This window comes from Lissotriton vulgaris, chromosome 5 (genome assembly GCF_964263255.1).
Source record: "Lissotriton vulgaris chromosome 5, aLisVul1.2, whole genome shotgun sequence".
Classification (NCBI taxonomy): domain Eukaryota; kingdom Metazoa; phylum Chordata; class Amphibia; order Caudata; family Salamandridae; genus Lissotriton; species Lissotriton vulgaris.
Genome location: NC_141693.1, coordinates 51,769,506 through 51,790,362, shown reverse-complemented (window position 1 = coordinate 51,790,362; position 20,857 = coordinate 51,769,506). Strand labels below are relative to the sequence as shown.

Below are 20,857 nucleotides of genomic sequence, written 5' to 3'. Positions count from 1 at the left end.
TGCGTAGAGGGGTACAAATGGCGCTGTTGCAGGAGACCCATCTGAACAAGGCGGAAGGGGCGGCGCTGCAGCGTAGGTGGAGAGGGCAGGTCTTTTGCACGTCGTACTCCGCGTATGCCAGGGGGGCGCTGATTTGGATTAGAGCTGGGGTTCCCTTCCAGGTCACGAAATCGGTGGTGGACCCGGAAGGGCGCTATGTGGCCATTTCGGGCACTCTGGGGGGGAGGGACCTGAACGTTTGCTGTGTTTACGCACCCAATATGGACCAAGTTGCCTTCTTTTCCAGGTTATCGGGCTCGTTGGCCCACTTCTTCTCCGGGCCCCTCTTGCTCGGTGGAGATTTCAACTCAGTAGCGGATGTGGAGACTGATCGATCGCATCCGCCTCTCCCTGACTCTCCGGTTCGCCGTGTGGCTAAAGGTCGTGTGGACTGGGAAATGCACTGGGGTCTGACGGATATTTGGAGGGCGCAGCACCCTGCCGCGAGAGATTATTCCTACTTCTCGAGACTGCACGAGCTACACGTTAGACTAGACGGATTTCTTGGCTCGGTTGAACTGGTTTCAGCGGCGGTCCGGTCTGAGTATTTAACCAGGACCATCTCAGATCATAACCCCCTCCTGCTGGACCTTCGCTGGCTTCCTGGGGTGCCTGCGGTGCCCACCTGGAAGTTACGTCCCGAGATCCTTGAGGACGGTGTCTTCAAAACGGACCTAGGAGATAAGATCTCGGAATATTTCGATTCCAACAGGGGCACTGCGAGCTCGAGGGCGATAGAATGGGATGCTTTTAAGGTGGTGGTGAGGGGTTATTGCATTTCTAAAAAGGTAGGCATAAGACGGGTTATCCTTGACGACCTAGCTACTGCGGACCGGAAGCTTCGTGAGTTGGAGCTCCGCCGCCCCGGGCATCCTGAACTCCAGGAGAGCACGGTAGAGGCGAAGGAAGCGGTGGCGGCGGAGGTTGAACGGCTGCGCTGTTTCGACTACAAGGCCTATACGGTTAGGTCCCTTGCAGAGGGGGATAGGTCGAGCGCACTGCTAGCATGGCTGGCTAACCCCATGCGCCAGACCTCACTGACGACGTCCATGCGCATGGCAGACGGGACCGAAGTGCACACTCAGCCTGAGATCCTGAGCTGCTACCTGCGCTACTACGAATGCTTGTATCGCAGTCGCTCTGCCAGAGACCCTGATTTGCTTGATGATTATCTACGACCCCTAGAGCTCCCGATGGTGGAGCCTGACGTGGCGAAAACCCTGGGGTCAGACATTGAACTGGGGGAGATCCGCAGTGCCATTAAAAAGATGGCGAGGAATAAGACCCCGGGCCTAGACGGCCTTCCTATTGAATTTTATGCAGCTTATGTTGACCTCCTAGCACCAAGGTTATTGATAGTATACAGAGAGGCGAAGAGACTTGGCCGGCTCCCCGGCTCGATGTGCGAGGCCTTAGTGGTGCCCCTTCTCAAGCCGGGAAGGGACTCGTCCGATCCGGCGTCCTACCGTCCTTTATCAATGCTAACGGTCGACTATAAAATACTGAGCAGCATCTTGGCTTCGAGGCTGCTGGGTCACATGGGCTCTCTGGTACACGAAGACCAGGCTGGATTCATCCCCAAGCGGAACACGACCATGAACATCCGTAGGTTGTTCCGCTTGTTGGGAGAACCGCTCGTGGACGCCCCGTGCCCGGTGGTCCTATCGGTGGACTTAGAGAAGGCCTTTGACAGCCTCGAATGGGACTACCTGCGCGCGGTGCTACTGCGATTCGGCCTCGGCGAGGGTTTCATCAGATGGACAACGGTCCTATACGCCTCGGCATCGGCCAGGGTTCGGGCAGGCCCGCTGGTTTCCTCACAATACCCGGTGGAGAGGGGCACGAGACAGGGTTGTTCGTTATCCCCGCTTCTCTTTGCGTTGGCGGTGGAGCCACTGGCTCTGCTACTCCGATCGGGAACCCATTATAATGGCCTGCGGACACCCTCGGGCCCACATTACATCTCGCTCTACGCCGATGACCTGTTGCTCTTCCTTGAGGACCCGGTTACTGCCCTGCAGGGGGCTGCGACGGCGCTCACGGCGTTTGGGGAGGTCTCGGGCCTTCGAGTGAACTGGGCTAAGACCTGTCTCTTCCCGGTTCGCAGAGGCACGCCTGGCCCTGTTGTCGGTAGAGAGATTAGATGGGAACCTGACTGCTTTAAATACCTGGGGGTGTATGTTTACCATGAACCAGCTGACCTCCTGGATGGGAATATTGCTCGCAGCACCCGAGCGCTACGGGGTAATATGGATTTCTGGGCGACGCTACCGCTCTCGGTGGCGGGGCGGATTGCTTTGCTCAAAATGGTGGCGCTCCCCCGGTTGCTGTATTATTTCCGAACGCTACCGATCTTGGTCCCGCCGGCTACATTTAGACTCTTACGGTCGATGATAGTCGGATTCCTCTGGGGCTCGGGCCGCCGAAGAGTGGCCCTCAAGACCCTGATGAGACCGAAAGACGAGGGTGGGCTTGTGGTACCGGACTTCGAAAAATACTACCTAGCGGCGCAACTACAGACCCTCACCCAGGAGATAGCCAGGGAATTCCGGGGCCCGGAGGACAGGAGGGGCACGGGGATGGCCAGACATGTTCTCTCCTTCATAGCGCTGCGACAGCGGCTGGCTTTACAGGACTTATCGATGGAGGAGAAGACCATTCGCCTGTGCTGGAACCGGGTCCATGCCCGGGGCCAACTGCGAATACCGTATGCGCCCGAAATACCTCTGGGCATGCTGACGGCTCTGCCCCATGGCGGTGATTGGTCGCGGTTAGCGGACTGGGAAGACGCGGGCCTTCAATTGGTAGGGGACCTCTATGAGGACGGGGCGCTTTTGCCCTTTCAGGAGCTCATTGACCGCTTCGAGGTTCCTCGCGGTGACTTTCTGTTGCACTCGGCCCTGGTCCGAGCGATCCAGGCACACTGGAAGCACGGGCAAGAGGAACCCCCTACATCTCCGGTGTGCCAATACGTCATGATGTCTGCGGGTACGGTAAAGGCGGTCACTTGCCTCTACGGCAGACTAATCAATGAGGGGCTGGCCCCCCTCACCACTTTGAGAACCCGTTGGGAGGAGGACATAGGTAAGGAGATCCCGGAGACGACCTGGTCCCAACTCGTGCGACGAGCCTGGAAGGGCACGCGTCACGCCCGATTTCAACTGGTCCATTACTATATACTTCATAGGGCATATCTGACCCCGGCGAAAATCAAACAGTATTTTGCTACGGACACTGCGGACTGCCCCAGGTGCCAGGCGCCGGAGGCAGACCTCCTCCACATGTTGTGGTCCTGCCCGGGATTGTCCTTATACTGGACGGAAGTGGGGAAGACCCTGGAGGAGGTAACAGGGAGGTCACTATTGGTTGATGCGGCAGTGGGACTCCTCCACTGGTTTCCACATACCCCCAAAAACAAAATTACTAGCAAATTCATTGATTTGGGGCTTCTCCTTGCCAAACGAGAGGTGACCAGGAACTGGAAGGCACGCGTCGGTCCGACGGGAGGCCGATGGCACAGCGAACTCTTGAAATGGGCAGCGGGAGAAAGCACGCTGAGATATCAGTTAGCTAGGAGACAGCATAACGAGAAGGCGCAGGAGGCAGCGCTGGAATGGGAGACATTGGTACAGGCCCTAAGGGATTATTGCGCCCCCAGCGACTCCGAAAGTGAGGACGCAGCTCGCCCCGAGTCCCGATAGGCGATTACACCTTTTAGATCTGTTACTCTCCTCATGGGTCCTCTCACCAATCCTACTGCGGTTGTTGCCGTGCACTGATGGCGGGGTGGGGCGGGGGTTAATTCGGTTTATAGTGTTTTGGGGGAGGGGTTTTCTTTTGGTTTTGTGGGCTTGTTTAGAAAAGCAGATGACGGACGGTGGATCATCCGGACCAGCTTCAACTTCCTGTTGAGCCCCCCTTGAAGTATGCCGCCCAACCATTGGGCTATGGGCTGAATGGCTATGTACATATTGCTGGGGGACGGAGGGTTACATTTCACTGACTTTGTTTGATTTATAATGCTGGTCCAGTATGTAACAAATTGCTAATTCCTGCAATAAAAATATATTTAAAAATAAATAAATCATGACTTCTTGCTCTTTGGTTCTGATAGCTGGACGGGCGTTGATAACCAGATCTTTGATGTTAAAGTCTCCTAATAACAGAACTTCTGCGGATATAAATTCCAATAACAGATCTTCCAGATGTTTGATCAGTCGCTTTGATCAGTCGCTTTGATCAGTCGCTCTATAGCAGTTACTTTTGTGGTTTTCGTAAGATTGTGGTAACAGTTGATTAAAAGCGAGGAAAAGGCCCTGGCTGAGTGAGTTGCGCCCTGGACCCCTTCAGAATGCTAATGTGCTACCTCGCAGGGGCCGCTGGAAGGAGAACGTGTGGATATTTTTGTTGTGTAGGCACCCACATTTCTATGCCCCAGTTTTCAAATATGCTTGCTTCACCAAGGATTGCATCCCTTGTAAATTCCCGGGACCACGTTGTTACGGTTGCCTCTGAGCCCCCTTTGCCTGGTATTGAGGAAAACTTGACCGAAGTAAGGTCCGAAGTGCTGACTCCAAACAACGCTAGAACATTGTTGAGTAGCCGAATAAGGTTGGTTCTGTTGAGGATGACATGTGGGCCCTTATGGGCGTAGGGAAGAAAACAAGTTCAGCATCTTTTTCCGGACTTTGATGGTTCTGACTCCTGGATAATTCACTTAATGGTGCGAGAACCTTCAGTTGTTGGGGTCGTGCTTCAGATGAGTGATTGTTCCCCTCCTGATGGCCTTTCGCTCCCGGGGCATATATACATTGGGGCTGAAAAAGCCTCTGTATTTGTATAGGAGAATCCCCACAGTCTTTGGTTGGAACTTCTGGCATGTGGCACATAGAACAGCCCGTCACTACACCCTCTGATACAATTTGAAGTTCTCCTTTCACTGCTTTTGCCAGTCCATGACCATTAATTTGGCTGTTCTGAGCGCCCGGCGTTGTTACTGCGGGCTGTGCAGTATTGTTCTGGCTTCCAAGGCCTGGGTCATGGGTAGCAATTCCTTTGATTTTGTTTGGTAGAGATCCATATGTTGCCGTTGTGGAGTGTAGTTCGCTGACTCCCAAAGCCACGGGCGTACCCTGTATCGGTTGCCCCATATTTTCTACGGTATCCTATTTGCACCCCTGAGTCGAGCTTGACCCGTCAGTTTTCGTTTTGAGTTTTAAGACCAGATTAAAAATTGGAAAATACAGAAGGTCCTTGGATTTGATGGCTGGTATACTAAGAGCTGCTGGCCCGTAAAGCCCCACTCTCCTTTTCGCTAGACGTTGTTTTTTGGATTGTTTTTTCAATTTCTTTCTCTCCTCCTTGACAATGGAGGTTTCATTGGGAGGTTGGAGGACGTTTGATTCGTGTTTTTATAGGCTGAATTAGTGGGATTGGGCCGCTGAATCGCTGATTTCGTCGGTGTTAGGCTGCTCAAATCGGAGCGTTCTGGACCTGCTTGGAGGTTCCCTGGGCTGGTTCCCAGTGGCAAACAAGCCGAGATATTAGGATCTGAATCAGAAGACAGGGGGGTAGCTTTTCCCTGATTGAGAGCCGACCAATGTAGCAGTGTGTAAAAACTCCTCAGAGGAGATAAAAGTTTGGGCTCTTGAGGGAGTTTCACTGTCCCATTTCCCTTGATGTTGCTCTTCACACTGTCCAAAAGTGCTCCCAAGATTTCTGGGAGAGAGGAAAGTTTATTAATTATTGGAGAACAGGAGCAGAAATTCAAGTTATCCTGCGGCCCTACAGACCTTTCAAGAGAACTTAGCCTGGAGCCCAGGTCAGACAGTGCTGAGGCCAAAGTTTGAATTAGGTCAATCTGCAGTTCCATTTTCTGAGATTGCCAAAGCATGGCTGCAGCAATTGCGTCTTGCTTTACATGAAGAGATGTCAACGAGACCGAGATGGAGTTTGTCGATCCCATGGAAGCGAACACAGGTAGCTCTTGATCATCTTGCGTGATACTAGAGGAGTTGGAATGCGAACTGAGGCCAGGTGTGGGCAAGGGATTCCTCAATTCGGGCTTCTAGAGAGGCCAAGAATCTCTTAGATGACAGAGGGCTGTCAAACTTTAGGCTCTTTTTTAAAGATAGTGGGTCCTTCTGGCCGATTTGAAGAACACCAGAACCTGGGCTGCGTTGTGGTAAGGGCTTTGGTGTCAAATCTACCATGTTGCAGTTGTCAGAATATTTTGAAGGAGTAAGCGGCGCTCGGCTATGGACTTGGACTTGCAACTTGGCCGCAGTATTTATTACAGAGGTGTTTGTAGTGAAGGTTGTAGAGTCTGAACCCGAGACTGGTTCCGGTGGGTTCCCCAGGCCAGTAGAAAGGACACTTGGTGAAACAGTGGAGCTGTCCTGGTTCGTGATGGCGTCGTCCTGGGGAAGTATACACAACTGGGGATTCTCATGTGAGACAAGGCCTTTGGGCGAGGATGAATGCGGATTTTCCGAAAGTGAGCTTTTGAAGTGAACAGGGCTGGAAGCGGAATGTTGGTCGTAACCCAAGATATCCACATTTGATTCTGCGTCGTGCTGTGATGTTGCGGTAGGGGGAGAGCCTGTTTGAGGAGCAGAGATGCCGAAGAAGTCACTAATCCGGGATTGCGACAATGCGCCACCAGGGTGGGGAGTTTTGTCCTGGGGTGTCGGCAACTGCTGCTGGTTGGCCCCCGGGGAGACGGTACGTAAAACAGTGCCCTTTCTCCAAGGTAATTTCCTGAGCGGCTTGGAAGTCTCCATAGCAAATCCGAGGAATATTGCAGCTTGCTGAAAGCGGAGCTTACACGCTCCCTGGTACCCTCCAGGAACTATGGCGGCCCAAGAGTGATGGTGAAAGAGCTGCAGGTGCCACATTCCACCAGAGACGGCCCGAGAACAGTACGTCAAGTTGCTGACAGTGGTGTAGACAAAGATTTCAAGTTGCCGCACCGCTCCTGGCCTCCGGGCTCCGGGCCGCGGCCGATCCTGACCGTCTAGGTAGGTAACCGCTCTTTTGATGGTAGGCCCCTTTGAACACACTCATCCACGTGTCACCTCCATAGGTGGCAACACCACCGAAACACCAGGTGGCGGGTAGGTAGACAGGCAGGTAGACAGTCAGTCCGGCTGGGAGACCTCAGCCACGGGCGATGGTCTGACAGACAGGCTGCCAATCGGTGATTGGGCGACTGGGAGGGTCTGGACGACCTGACCTCAGCACCGGCAGACCCAGCAGCTTATGCTACACAGTTAGGAGGCGATTCACTGACCACACCCGCATCAGGTTTCAGCCTCGCCCGAGCTCAACGGAGCACACACCCTGCTCTCTAATCCCGGGATTCCTCCCACAGCCGGAGCTGACAGCCGGAGCCGGGCCGCTGCCGGAGCCAAGCCAAGCCGCGCCGCTGCTGGTGTCTCACCCGGGATAATGGCTGTTTTCTGCACCGTTCCGTTCGCAGCCTTCCCGGCTTTCACAGTTTTTCACAGGCTTTCACAAGATTCTGCCGCACGGGTTTCCACCCTTATCTCCTCTGGCGGGGCGGGGGGGGGTGTTAAAAAACTCGGCGCTTGGCGTGCTGCGGAGAGGCTGTGGAGGCTCGCGGCTTGCTGCTTGTTCGTGAAATGGCGATCTGCTCTCTGGCCTACAGCTCTCTGCTGCTCTCCAGGAATGTCAGGCATTGAACACACCATGAAAGGTTCGCGATTGGAGGAGTAATCAGGATTCAAAAATAGCAGACCTTCTGATTGGATCAGCCTATCAATCAGAGGTGATAAAAGTCTGGCATTAGTGGTCAGCTGATGTTCAAGACTGGTCTATGACTGAAGAGGCGGCTCACACCAGGTCTGTCCAGAGGAAGCCAGCGCGACCCACGGTGTGAAGGAAAGATAAGAAACGTTCTCACTGGGTCTGGAATTTGAGGATGTTTTCTCCATGACAGACGGATTCTGACGCAAAGTGATCGATGAGGATACAGGGCATCAGCAGCATGGGAGAGGATCAGCTGTTTCTGTGAGACTTGTGGAGCGGGCGCTTTGAACAAGGATGCAGACCGATGCGCAAGGAGGAAAGGAAGCTTTCAGCACATCAAGGGAGCAAGAGAAGGGGAAGCTTGATCCCAGTCTTTGAAGGTGAGATCGCTTAGCCCAGACCCCTCCCCTGTGTGGTGGGAGCTTGTACAAGCTGTAGCTGGGGAATAGAGGCCAGTGAAACAGGCCCCACTTTTCTTTTTGTGATGTCTGCGGGTATCATGGTGAACTGGCACTCTGTACAGCACTACCCTCCCCCCTATAGCTAGCCAGTGGCTACTGCACTAGTGGGACTCCATTAAACTGTGCCAAGACATCATGCACCTGTGGTCAGATCCCTGACACCACTAGGGCTGTGTCCTCACTCAGGACGGGAGGGCACTTCTGTTGCTTTGGGTGGGGGTTAAGAGCCTGATCAAGAAACTTTGACTTCGCATCATATGCCGAAACTATATCCTTTCAATCCAAATATTGGCATCAAGGCTCCAGCGAATGAGAGCAACCCTGGAAACATGGTCTGTAAGATGCAATGCTAATTGTGTCTCTTCATGTTAACTGTGTTTTTACAGTACTTGGTGTCTAGGTGCTATAATACTGTTTGGGGTCTGGCCCAGAAGGTTGTAGAAACATCTGGTTTTCACTACTTTTATGTGTTGAATAATTATTGTGTGTATTACAGTACTTTTATTTTATAAAAAGTAAAGCACTGACTGGACATTAATTTTATCAGCTGGTAGTTAGGCGTGCACTGTATTCTGAATGTCTAACCCCAAATCTCCTCCTTGAGTAAGCCTTAAGACTGTTCTGTCTCGCTACCCTGAGAGAGTCAAGTGCTGGAGAGGAGTACTTGGTTATCCAGTTTTGGGTCCACTAGTACTGAGGCCCCAGGGCACCAGCAGGGAACACTTCACTTGATGCGATTGGAGCGCAGTAACCCAGAGTGCCCTGGTGCCCAGGAAGCCGGGTCTAACAGATCGGTTCAGACATCTCCAACTTTTTTCCTCTCAGCGGGAGAGCAGTGTAAGTGGAGTGTACTGTCCATAACAAGGGTGCATTGTGTACATTGAAGGCAAGATCACAACATCAGGGGTCATTGCTGGGGTCCATGGAAGAAGGTGGAAATGTGAATCTACACCACAACAGCACCATGAAAAGATGGTTAGAAGACAAAAAGTAAATGCTGGTTTGAACACTTTCCATTTGTAGCACGAGTCGCTGCAGATGCACATGCTCTGCATAGACGGTAACGCAGATTCTCCCCAAACCGATGGGTACCGAGCAGAGGATGCAGATGTTTGGAACAAAGTTTCTAACACAGTCTGTACAACTAAAGCCTTTCGATGAGCTTGAATGTCCACACAGTAGTGTCTGGTATGTGATGTTAACTAGATATCAGCTTTACAGCTGTCTGCTAAAGGGACGTTACCCTTCTTGAGTGCAGAATGTGCTCTGCAAAGCACAGACAGTGTGTGTTTGGCTTCGGCATAACAGGATTGTATTAATTTAACAATCCATCTCGCAATACCAGACTTGCAGATGGGTGTCCCATGTGAGGTTTATATTAAATGTACCAACCAAAAAAGAGAGTAAGGGAATTATCACCGGAGGTGAATGGGAATTACTCCTGTTCCCCTAAATAGGTATGTGGCAAACAAAAAGAGGAGCATCACCATACAGATTAAGAAAAATCTTACTGGGATGTGTGCTGGCCAAAGGAAAGATTTTTCCTTTTATAAAAGGAAATATCTTTCCTTTGGCCAGCACACATCCCAGTAAGATTTTTCTTAATCTGTATGGTGATGCTCCTCCTTTTGTTTGCCACAGGTTTATATTAAAGCCATAAAGCATTGTTTGTCTTATGAAATAACTTAGTGCTTTGGCAGTAATACAGGAACACCGAAACACCCTTTCAATATCTAATGTGTGTAGAGCCAGTCCAGCCACCGAGTCTGGGTGAAGGAAGACGATGGGCATCTCAATGGTTAGAATAATATAAAATGGTAAGACGACTTTTGGTGGAAATCTGGGATTGGTTTTCAGGGCCACCCTGTCCCTTTGGACCTGAATGAAAGGCTCCTCTATGCTTAAAGCCTGTAACAGCGATGCTTCTGCGGGAAGTGATTTCTATGAAGGTGGCCACATTTCAAGACAAGAACTGCAGATCACAGAAGTGGTGGTTTGAAAGGTAGACCCAGGAGATCTATGCCGGCGATGGAGACATTTTGCACCTAAATCTTCGGTTTCGAACATCGTTCTAGTGCCAAAACAACGCAAACACAAGCACAGATCTGCACGTGTATGGAGAAGACCCACACGAATCAGGCCATAGAGTGAGAGAGGCATCTCCCTCCCCACATGGAGGACATTATTCATGAGTTGACAAAGTCTGCGAATAGCTGGAAGATTCCCTCCGCTGCATTGGCACATTTGCCACACACATGGGCCCTTTACATACAGATGACTCTGCTTTGGGGTGCCCTCCGCGGCAGAGGTTTTCCAAGAAGTGATCAAGCGAATCGTCAGAGGTGTTCCAGGCTGCCTGAACTATCATGACGAAATAAAGATTTAAGGTTTTGGGTTCATGGCCTGGCAGTTCGGGCTGGACTGTTCCCATGAGGCACAGGGTCAGACTGATTTGCATATGGCAATGTCTGAACTGGGGTGGTGGAATGAGCTAAAGAATGATGATGGATTAAACCCAGATCAGTTGACAGGGGGTGAGTGTCTGATTTGCTCAAACACTCTGTCCATCATCCCCTTTGGTATCGCAGTATTGGGAAGTAGGCACGTCTTAGACTAGGTGGACTGGGGATGCCTGCATGGTCAAGATGCGCAAGGTGCTGGTTGGTGGCTGCCCGCTCAAGAATTTGTGCTTGGAAGGAAGGGTGGGTGATGTGGAAGGAAGTAGTTGAAACATTTGTCATAGTCGAGTTTGGTTTGTTGGAAGCCACATCCCCAAAGACCTACCTCTGACTCAAACAAGATGTACCTCCAGGCCCTTCTTCTGTTCTGAGGCCATGCCTCCCCTCACCCACCTCTCCTCCCTCCCGTCCTACCTCTCAGCTTCAGCCAGCTTCTCTAGCCGGAAGCGTTCGGCCTCAGCCGGCTTCATGATGCGCGCCTCCAGCTCCTTCTCCTTGCGGGTGATCTCCTGCTCCTGCAGCTGGATCTGCTGCGTGCGCTCCACTACCTGCACCTGCATCTTCTGCTCCTCGATCTTCTGCTTCGTCTTCGCCACCTGCAGGGGCATTGACAGGAGGAGTCAGGTGGGGTCGAAGATCACCTTCAGCCTCGCTCTACCCACTCATGTCGCTCTCCTCTCACAGCAGGCAGAAGTGGGATAGGAACCACACAACACCACCAATCACACAAATGACTAGGAGAACCCAGGAATGCAGACTGTGCATCAGCATCCACCTCCTGCACGCAGCATCCACCTCCTGCATGCAGCATCCACCTCCTGCACGCAGCATCCACCTCCTGCACGCAGCATCCGCCTCCTGCACGCAGCATCCGCCTCCTGCACGCAGCATCCACCTCCTGCACGCAGCATCCACATCCTGCACGCAGCATCCACATCCTGCACGCAACATCCACATCCTGCACGCAGCACACACCTCCTGCACGCAGCACCCACCTCCTGCACGCGGCACCCACCTCCTGCACGCGGCATCCACCTCCTGCACGCGGCATCCACCTCCTGCACGCGGCATCCACCTCCTGCACGCGGCATCCACCTCCTGCACGCGGCATCCACCTCCTGCACGCGGCATCCACCTCCTGCACGCGGCATCCACCTCCTTCACGCGGCATCCACCTCCTTCACGCGGCATCCACCTCCTTCACGCGGCATCCACCTCCTTCATGCAGCATCCACCTCCTTCATGCAGCATCCACCTCCTGCACGCAGCATCCACCTCCTGCACGCAGCATCCACCTCCTGCACGCAGCATCCACATTTAAAACACTTGGGGCCTGATTTAGATCTTGGGGGACGGGTTACGTTGTCACAACGGTGACGGATATCCCATCCGCCGAATATAAATCCCATTATATCCTATGGCATTTATATTTAGGCGGATGGGATATCCATTCCCGTTGACATGCAGTAAGGGCGGATGGGATATCCATTCCCGTTGACATGGAGTAACCCGTCAACCAAGAGCTAAAGCAGACCCTTGGACTGGAACACAGAAGCAACTCAAAAAGCAGTCTTCTTAGATAAGATGAGAGTCACGTGCACTCTCTCATGCATCGAACAATACACGGAAGTTGATGAAAGTTGGGATGTTACTAACTGCAAAGGGAATCACAACTTGTCATTCACTGACCAACGCAGACGTGATAATATAAATCTGCCTATTGTGAGGTCCACCGTTTAATACCAGACTTTAAAGTATGTCATAAAGGGGTGCATTTACATGGGTTTATTGAACATGAATTCAAGGTCATGGGACATGTAATATACTAAAGGGAAGAACTGAAAATGCCAACTCGAGTTTCACTCAAATGGACAGACTGAGTGGAACCATGATCACGCTCTCGTCCCTCCCCTTAGATTGTAGAAACACTTAGTCTAGTCACCATCTTCTTTTAAAATATTCTATCCTGCTCACAGATCTCAGAAAAGCTTGTTGAATATTTAACCAGAACCATGAACCATGAACGGTCTCATTGAATTATTCAAGTATATATCTTCTTAGCCCGAAGAAGCAACATAACAAATTGTATAGGTAAAAATACACGTGATGGCATTCCTTTCTTTCCTTTTGGATACCGAATGTCCCAACTTGTACTGATCTCCGAACCCGACGACGGGAAGAAAACAATTTAACAATGGAGTCGATGCACATGCACATAATCACCAAGAGGAAGAGTCACTTTGTCTCGAGACTCTAAAGACTTATTCACAGAAAAACGAAATGGTTACTTACCAGTAGGACTAGTTTTGCAGCTTGAAGAGTTTTCTGGATACACATGCTCTGCATTACTCCGCCATCTAGTGGTTGGGTCCGGAAAAGTAATTTTTTTCTTTTTAGTTTTTTTGCTTGGGGCATCGTCGACCACCATTTGGTGCTAGGTCCTTCCCTTGTGTGACGTCAGACGGCACCTCGGACGTTCCTGTGCGTGGTAGACTTCTTCAGATTCTTTTTTCCCATTTTTTCTCCAGGCTAAGTCTTAAATCCTGTTGTCTTTAGATGTTAGTTATTTGATTTAAGCAATAGTTTGACCCACCTGTTAGCACTCCTCTTCTGAGGGGAGGTGGGTGGGTCACATGTGAATCCAGAAAACTCTTCAAGCTGCAAAACTACTCCTACTGGTAAGTAACCATTTTGTTTTGCAGCGTGAATCCTTTTCTAGATTCACATGCTGTGCATTAGACTATGTAGTGGTTTTCCCCTTCTTGGAGTTGGTTGTGGTAAGATGAGCAAGACCTTGCGAACAAGTGTTGAAGTACCTTTTGTCCCACTTGAGCTTCTTTAGTCATCTGTAAATCCACGCTGTAATGTTTGGTGAATGTGTGCGGGTATGCCTATGTTGCCGCTGCACATAGGGTCGATTGGCCATAAAGGCCAGGGCTGCCCCATTTATCCTTGTTAAGCGTGCTTTTGGGCATGTTCCTGCTGAGGCATAGCATACTTGAATTGCCTCTACAATGCAACATGCTATTGTCCCCTTTGCCACTGGTGCTCCCTTGTTGGACCTTGAGTGAGAGACGAACAATTGATTGCCGTTACGGAATTGTTTTGTCTCCTGTAGATAGCATCGTAAAGCCCTTCTTGCGTCCAAGGTCTGAAGGCTTCTTTCTAGTCGTGTTTGTGGGTTTGGAAGAAGACTGCTAGCTGTATGCTTTGGTTCATGTGGAATGTGCTCACTACCGTAGGTAGGAATTGAGGGGTGGTCCATAGGATAACCTTGTCTTTGTGGATCTGCATGTATGGTTCTTCAATTGCTAACACGTGTAGTTCACGTACTCGTCGTAGAGATGTTATGGCTAATAAGAAGGCAGTCTTTATGGTGATGTATTTGAGTTCTGCTTTGGCAAGGGCTCGAATGGTCCTGACATTAGTAGTGAAAGGACTGTGTTTAAGCTCCACATTGGGGCTGGAGCCTTCCTTTGGGGTGCAATCCTTTTGGACTCCTCAAGGAATCTTTTGATGACTGTTGCTGTGAAGAAACTTTTCCATGAATCTCCCCTGGTGTAGGCTACAATTGCTGCCAGGTGCACCTTGAGGCTTGAGTAGTTGATCTTGCAGTCTAGCAAGTGTGTCACAACAAATCATGGATATGATCTCAAACAATTCTGGACGGCAGCTCACCCAAATATACCTTGGTGACTTCAACCTCCACTGGAATGATGGCAAGGACGCGGTGGTAAATAGTCTTAAAAACTTCCTCGATGCCCTCAACCTCACCCAAATATGTAACAGCCCGACCCACGAGAAAGGTTCCATCCTCGACCTGGTCATCTCCAAAGAGGAATCCATCCAACTCGACTCCATCCAACCCTGTGACTGGTCAGATCATCATACTGTCACATTCTTCATCAATGAAAAAGTTAAAGTTAACCCGGCTCAAGTATCCAAGACAAAAGTCTGGAAAAGAGACATGAAAAAACTCAACCCAGGCTCTCTGCCCCCTAACAGGTGCAATCTCCTACTGCCACCGACAGGCGATACGAATGTACAAACACTGACTGACCAGTATCTCAGCACTATGACCTCTATAATTAATGAGGCTGCACCTTTGCAGCTAAAAAGAGCCTCTACTAAAATCTCCAAACCATGGTACGACGGGAGACTCAATGAAGATAGACGAGACATGCGAATGGCAGAGCGTACCTGGAGATCAGCTCCCTCGGCAATGCACCTAAAAGACCTGAAGAAAAAGAGAAACGCCTACTTCAGGAAAATAAAACGCTCAAAATCAGACGTCTTCAGCCTCCAGCTCGACCAAGCAAAAAACCGTCCGAGAAAACTGTTTGAGCTAGTCAGATCACAATCCAAGGATCAACCCCAACCACTCATCACTGCGCGTGAGGCGCCATCCTGTGAAGACTTCGCTGCTTTCTTTTCCCAAAAAACTGACAACATAAAGAGCGATCTCCTCATTGACGCAAGCCTCTACTCCAAACCACAGTGCCTAGCAGCCACTGAACCAAAAAACAATGCCACATGGTCAACCTTTGGCACATACTCAGAAGAAGAAATTGGCAAACTGCTCAGCACCCTGAAACCATCCAATCACCTCACGGACCCCCTTCCTGCTGCAGCAGTAAAAGACTTCACCCCCTTGCTTATCCCTCTCTGGACTAAAATTATCAATAGCTCTCTCCAACAGGGAAGCATACCTGACTCACTAAAAGTTGGTCAGGTCACACCTCTCCTAAAGAAACCTACAGCCGACCCCTCTGATCTCAACAACTACCGTCCCATTACCAATATTCCCACCCTCGACAAACTGCTGGAAAAATGCGCACAACTACAATTGGCTAAACACATTGAACAATTTGATCTTCTCAACCCGCATCTGTCAGGCTTCCGAGCAGGGCACAGTACAGAAACGGCTATGACTCACATAATTGACGACGCACTTCAAATGCTAGACCGGAACGACACCTGCCTCCTCATCCTCCTTGATCTCTCTTCAGCATTTGATACTGTTAAACATGAGAAGCTACTAGAGCTTCTAAACACAAGAATGGGCTTATCTGGAACTGTTCTCAAGTGGTTCACCTCCTTTCTTCACAACAGGTCGCAGAAATTCAAGAGCAACAACAGGATGTCCTCGCCAATACCCGTAACGCTAGGTGTCCCCCAAGGATCCTCTCTATCCCCAACTCTATTCAACCTAGTCATGGAACCGCTCACCACCTTGCTACAAGCATCCAATGTACACTTTCACATGTACGCAGATGACACCCAACTTTATCTCAAATTACAGTCCCCCAAGGACATCTTGCTCCTGAACTCAACGATCAGAAGCACCCAATCCTGGCTGGCCGATAATCATCCCAAACTCAATGCCCTGAAAACAGAATTCCTTCTGATCTCACCTCCAGCGAAGGCCTCCACCACTCAAATTTGGCTTAAAGACCTAACTAAACGCAATGTCCAACCCACCATCGTGGACTCAGCAAAATCCCTAGGCATAACACTCGACACCAATCTGAGCATGCAGCAACATATCAGCAAGGCAACAAAGGGAGCAAACTTCCAAATCAATACTCCGAGGAAACTTAAACCCTTCCTCCCAGCCAAAGACTTCCAAACCGCAGTAAAAGCACTAGTCATCCCTCGAATTGAATACAGCAGCATCGCCCTCTGTGGACTCCCCCTAACTACAACCGCACCCCTAAGAGCTTCTCTAAACGCTGCAGCGAGACTCATCACTGGGTCAAAAAAACACTCCCATATTACCCCAGACTTGAAATCCCTGAACTGGCTGCCTTTTGAAGCTAGAATACATCTGAAAATCGCCTGCCTGACACACAAGGCGGTACATCTAAACTCACCCAGATACCTCGCTCAGAAACTGACAATCTCTGGAGGAGCTAGAAACACCAGAGGCTCAAACAATCTTCTATTGAAACCTCGAAGATTCCGGAAGGAAAAAACATAAGCGCTCCTTCTCGGGAATGGCGCCTAGGATCTGGAACTCTCTCCCGCCCGAAACAAGACTTATCCCTTCCACCACACTCTTTAAAAATGAAGTAAAAGCTATCCTCATGGCTAAATACACCTGAACTACTATCTGGATCACTGTTAGTACTCGGCACCGTTCTATACTACTTGTTTGACCCTTTTGATGTTGTATTAACTGCTCTATTACTCACATGTTTGGCCTTGTAGCCACCTATTTGTACTACTTTGTACTCATGTTGGGCTTAGCTGCCACTTATTTGTACTAAATGACCTATTGATTTATCTGTTTAACCATGCCCATGTACCTCTCTCTGTAAAGCGCTATATAAAACTTTCAAAATAAATAAATAAATAAACATATATGAGCGCTGTCTCCTGTGTAGGAAAGAAAATGCTACTTACCAGTATGCATCTGTTTTTGGCATGTAGAGCTGCAGAGTTACACACTGTGCATAGATGGCCACCTAGTGTTGGACCCGGATGTTTGCAGTTTGTTTTGTTGTAGAAAAGTCTTTGGAAGTCACAGGATAGGTGACTCCTCCTTTGGATGATACTGCGCATGGGCATCGGCTCCATCCCCAGATTGTTTTTCGCCATTAGGGTAGTGATGGAGCTGTACAAGAGGTAGTGATGTCCATGTAATTTGTATCTAATTAAGATAATACTGGAACAGATAAAAGTAAGCGGGTGGGCGTGTGTTACTCTGCAGCTCTACATGCCAAGAACAGATGCATACTGGTAAGTAGCATTTTCCGTTCGAGGCATATGAGCTGCAGATTATACACTGTGCATAGATTGCATAGCAGTACCCACACCTAGCGGCGACCACCAGTATCTGTTGCAGTTGTTTGAAACAGAGTTTTTAGTACAGCCTGGCCCACAGTGGCTTGTTGCTTAGTTTGCACATCTACACAATAGTGTTTTGTGAATGTGTGCGGTGTAGACCATGTAGCTGCTTTGCATATGTCATCTAGGGTAATGTTCCCTAAGAATGCCATTGAAGCCCCTATTTTCCTTGTAGAATGGGCTTTTGGAGGAATTGTTAACGTACGTTTGGCTTTGTGGTAACATATTTGTATACATTTAACAATCCATCTGGCTATCCCTGATTTTGATATGGGGTTGCCTTTATACAGTGGTGAAAAAGACACGAAAAGTTGTTTTGTTTTACGAAAAGCTTGTGTCCTTTCGATATAGTACAGTAATGCTCTCTTGACATCGAAGGTGTGTAGAGCTCTTTCTGCGACTGTTTGAGGCTGCGAGAAAAATACGGGCAGCTCAAAAGATTGATTTAGATGGAATGGTGAAATGACTTTTGGAAGGAATTTAGGATTAGTGCGGAGAACCACTTTGTTAAGATGCATTTGCAGAAAGGGTTCCTGAATGGTAAATGCTTGTAGTTCACTAACCGGTCTGAGAGAAGTAATAGCTACTAGGAAAGCTACTTTCCAGGTTAGGAATTGCAATTAACATTTATGTAAAGGTTCAAAGGGAGGTACCATTAACCATGTGAGAACAATGTTTAAATTCCACACCGGTGAAGGTGGCGTTCTGGGAGGAATTATTCTTTTGAGTCCTTCCATGAAAGCCTTTATAGCTGGTACTCTAAAAGGAGATAGATGTTGTCTATTTTGTAAGTATGCTGCAATGGCAGCAAGGTGTAGCCTGATAGATGTATAGGCTAAGTTACACTTTTGAAGGTGTAATAGGTATCCTATGATGTGTTGAATAGACACGTCTAAAGGATTTATGTGGTTGTTTTGACAGTATATGACAAACCTTTTCCACTTAGCAACATAACATGCTCTAGTAGTGGGACGTCTAGCTTCCTTGATAACGTTCATACATTTTGGGGGAAGGTTGAGGTAACCAAACTCTATGACCTCAGGAGCCAGATCGCTAGGTTGAGCTGAGCTGGATCCGGGTGTCTGATCTCTTCATGGTTCTGTGTTAAGAGGCGTGGAGATAGGCTTAGTTTTTGGTGTGGTACCACAGACAGTTGCAGCAGTGTGGTGTACCACGGTTGTCTGGCCCAAGTTGGAGCGACTAGAATGAGCGTTAGGGAATGTTGCTGTAGTTTGCGTACCACTAACGGAAGTAGTGGGAGAGGAGGAAAAGCGTACGCAAATTGTCCTGACCAGTTCATCCATATCGCATTGCCTTTGGACAATGGGTGTGGGTATCTGACGGCGAAGTTTGGGCATTTTGAATTTTCGTGGGTGGCGAAGAGGTCTATCTGAGGTTGTCCCCATATTTGAAAGAATGGTTGAAGAACTTGCTGATGAAGTTCCCACTCATGGTTTTGCTGTGTTTGTCGACTTAGCAGATCTGCTATGGTGTTTTGTACTCCTGGGACGTGTTGGGCTAAGAGGAAGATCTTTAGAGGTATAGCTCATCTCCATATCTGCTTTGCCAACTGAGAGAGCTGCAGAGAGTGTATTCCCCCTGTTTGTTTATGTAGTACATGGCTGTCATATTGTCTGTGCGGACTAAGACAGCTTTGCCTGACACTTGATTTTTAAATGCTTTTAGGGCTAGAAACACAGCTAGCAACTCTGAGTGGTTGATGTGGAGTAGCTTTTGTTGCGGTGTCCAGCTGCCTTGTATGGTGTGATGCAGTAGGTGAGCTCCCCAGCCGGAGAGCGATGCGTCCGCTGTAATGATTATTTGAGGAACTGGCTCTAGAAACGGTCGCCCCCTGGAAAGGTTTTTGGTGTTCCACCATTGCAGAGAACGATGAGTCCGACCGTCTACCAACACTAGGTCTGTTAATTGACCCTAAGCCTGGTTCAATTGGCGTGCTAGGCATTCTTGAAGTGAACGCATTTCCAATCTTGCGAGAGGTACTATGAATATGCAAGATGCCATCATTCCTATGAGCTGCATGAACACTCGAGCTGGAAGCGAGTGTTGCAGTTTGAATTTTGTTAGGAGAGTTTGTACACTTGTTATCCTGGCTGGAGCGGGATAAGCTAGTGTTAGTTGGGTGTTTATTGTAGCGTCGAGATACTGTTGTATGTGCGAGGGTTGTAGATGCGATTTGGTGTGATTTACTGTGAATCCCAAGTTGTGAAGCAGTTGAATAGTAGCGTGCGTGTGTTGTGTACACTGGCTGTATGAGCTGGCTTTTATGAGCCAGTCGTCTAGGTATGGGAAGATATTAATATGCTGTCTTCTTAAGTGTGCTGCTACCACTGCTAGGCATTTGGTAAACACCCTTGGCGCTGTTGTGACTCCGAATGGGAGCACTTTGTACGGCTAGTGCTGCCCATCTAGCACAAATCTGAGATATTTTCTGTGCTCTGTGTGGATGGGAATATGGAAATAGGCGTCCTTGAGATCTAGAGTGACAAGTAAGTCGTTTTGTAACAGGACTGGAAGGACTTGTTGGAGTGTGACCATAAGAAAATGGTCCAACTGTATGTAAATGTTTTGAGGTCTAGGATGGGTCTTAGAGATCCATCCTTCTTTGGAATTAGGAAATATAGGGAGTATACTCCTTTGTTTTCTTGATGCTTTGGGACTATTTCTATTGCATTTTTCTGCAGGAGGGATATTACTTCCTGTCTGAGCAGTGTTAAATGTTCTTGTGACATTGGACGCTGCTTGGGAGGTACGTTTGGGGGGTGGATGTTAGTTCTAGACAGTAATCTGACTGAATTAATTGTTGCACCCACCTGTCTGATGTGATGTTTTCCCAGGCTGGCAGGTATTGTTGTAGTCTTCAGTGACAGGAGTGGAATGGGGCGGGGAAGGGGCGGGGAGTCATTGATCCGGGGTAGAGGCAGAGCGGGAGTTGTTGTTTTTACCTCTGCCTTTATTATTGTTACCCCTGTAACCACCACTTTGGTAGCCCTTACTATAGGTGGATTGTGTAAGGGCTTTGTACGAGGTAGAAGGTGTCTGAGGATTATCCCCTGGTGGCGCCTCCATACGATGAGCGGCGAAATGAATGTCTGGGAGCCTGCGACTGCAGGGCTCCCATAGATTTGGCCGTATCTGTATCCTCTTTCATTTTTTCAAGTGATACATCTATGTTAGGTCCGAATAGGTGTTGCTCATCAAAGGGTTGATTAAGTATAGCACTTTGGACTTCAGGTTTGAACCCTGATATGCGCAGCCAGG

General features: G+C 49.3%; 1 protein-coding gene across 1 annotated transcript in view; it reads right to left on the bottom strand.

Annotated features, from left to right (window-relative positions):
• Nucleotides 1–20,857, bottom strand: part of FLOT1 (flotillin 1) — a 232,098-nt gene that overhangs the window by 53,882 nt on the left and 157,359 nt on the right. Inside the window, exon 9 of the mRNA XM_086920821.1 lies at nt 11,144–11,325. Within this exon, the coding sequence (XP_086776947.1) occupies nt 11,144–11,325 (182 nt within the window). The remainder of the gene's footprint in view (nt 1–11,143; nt 11,326–20,857) is intronic.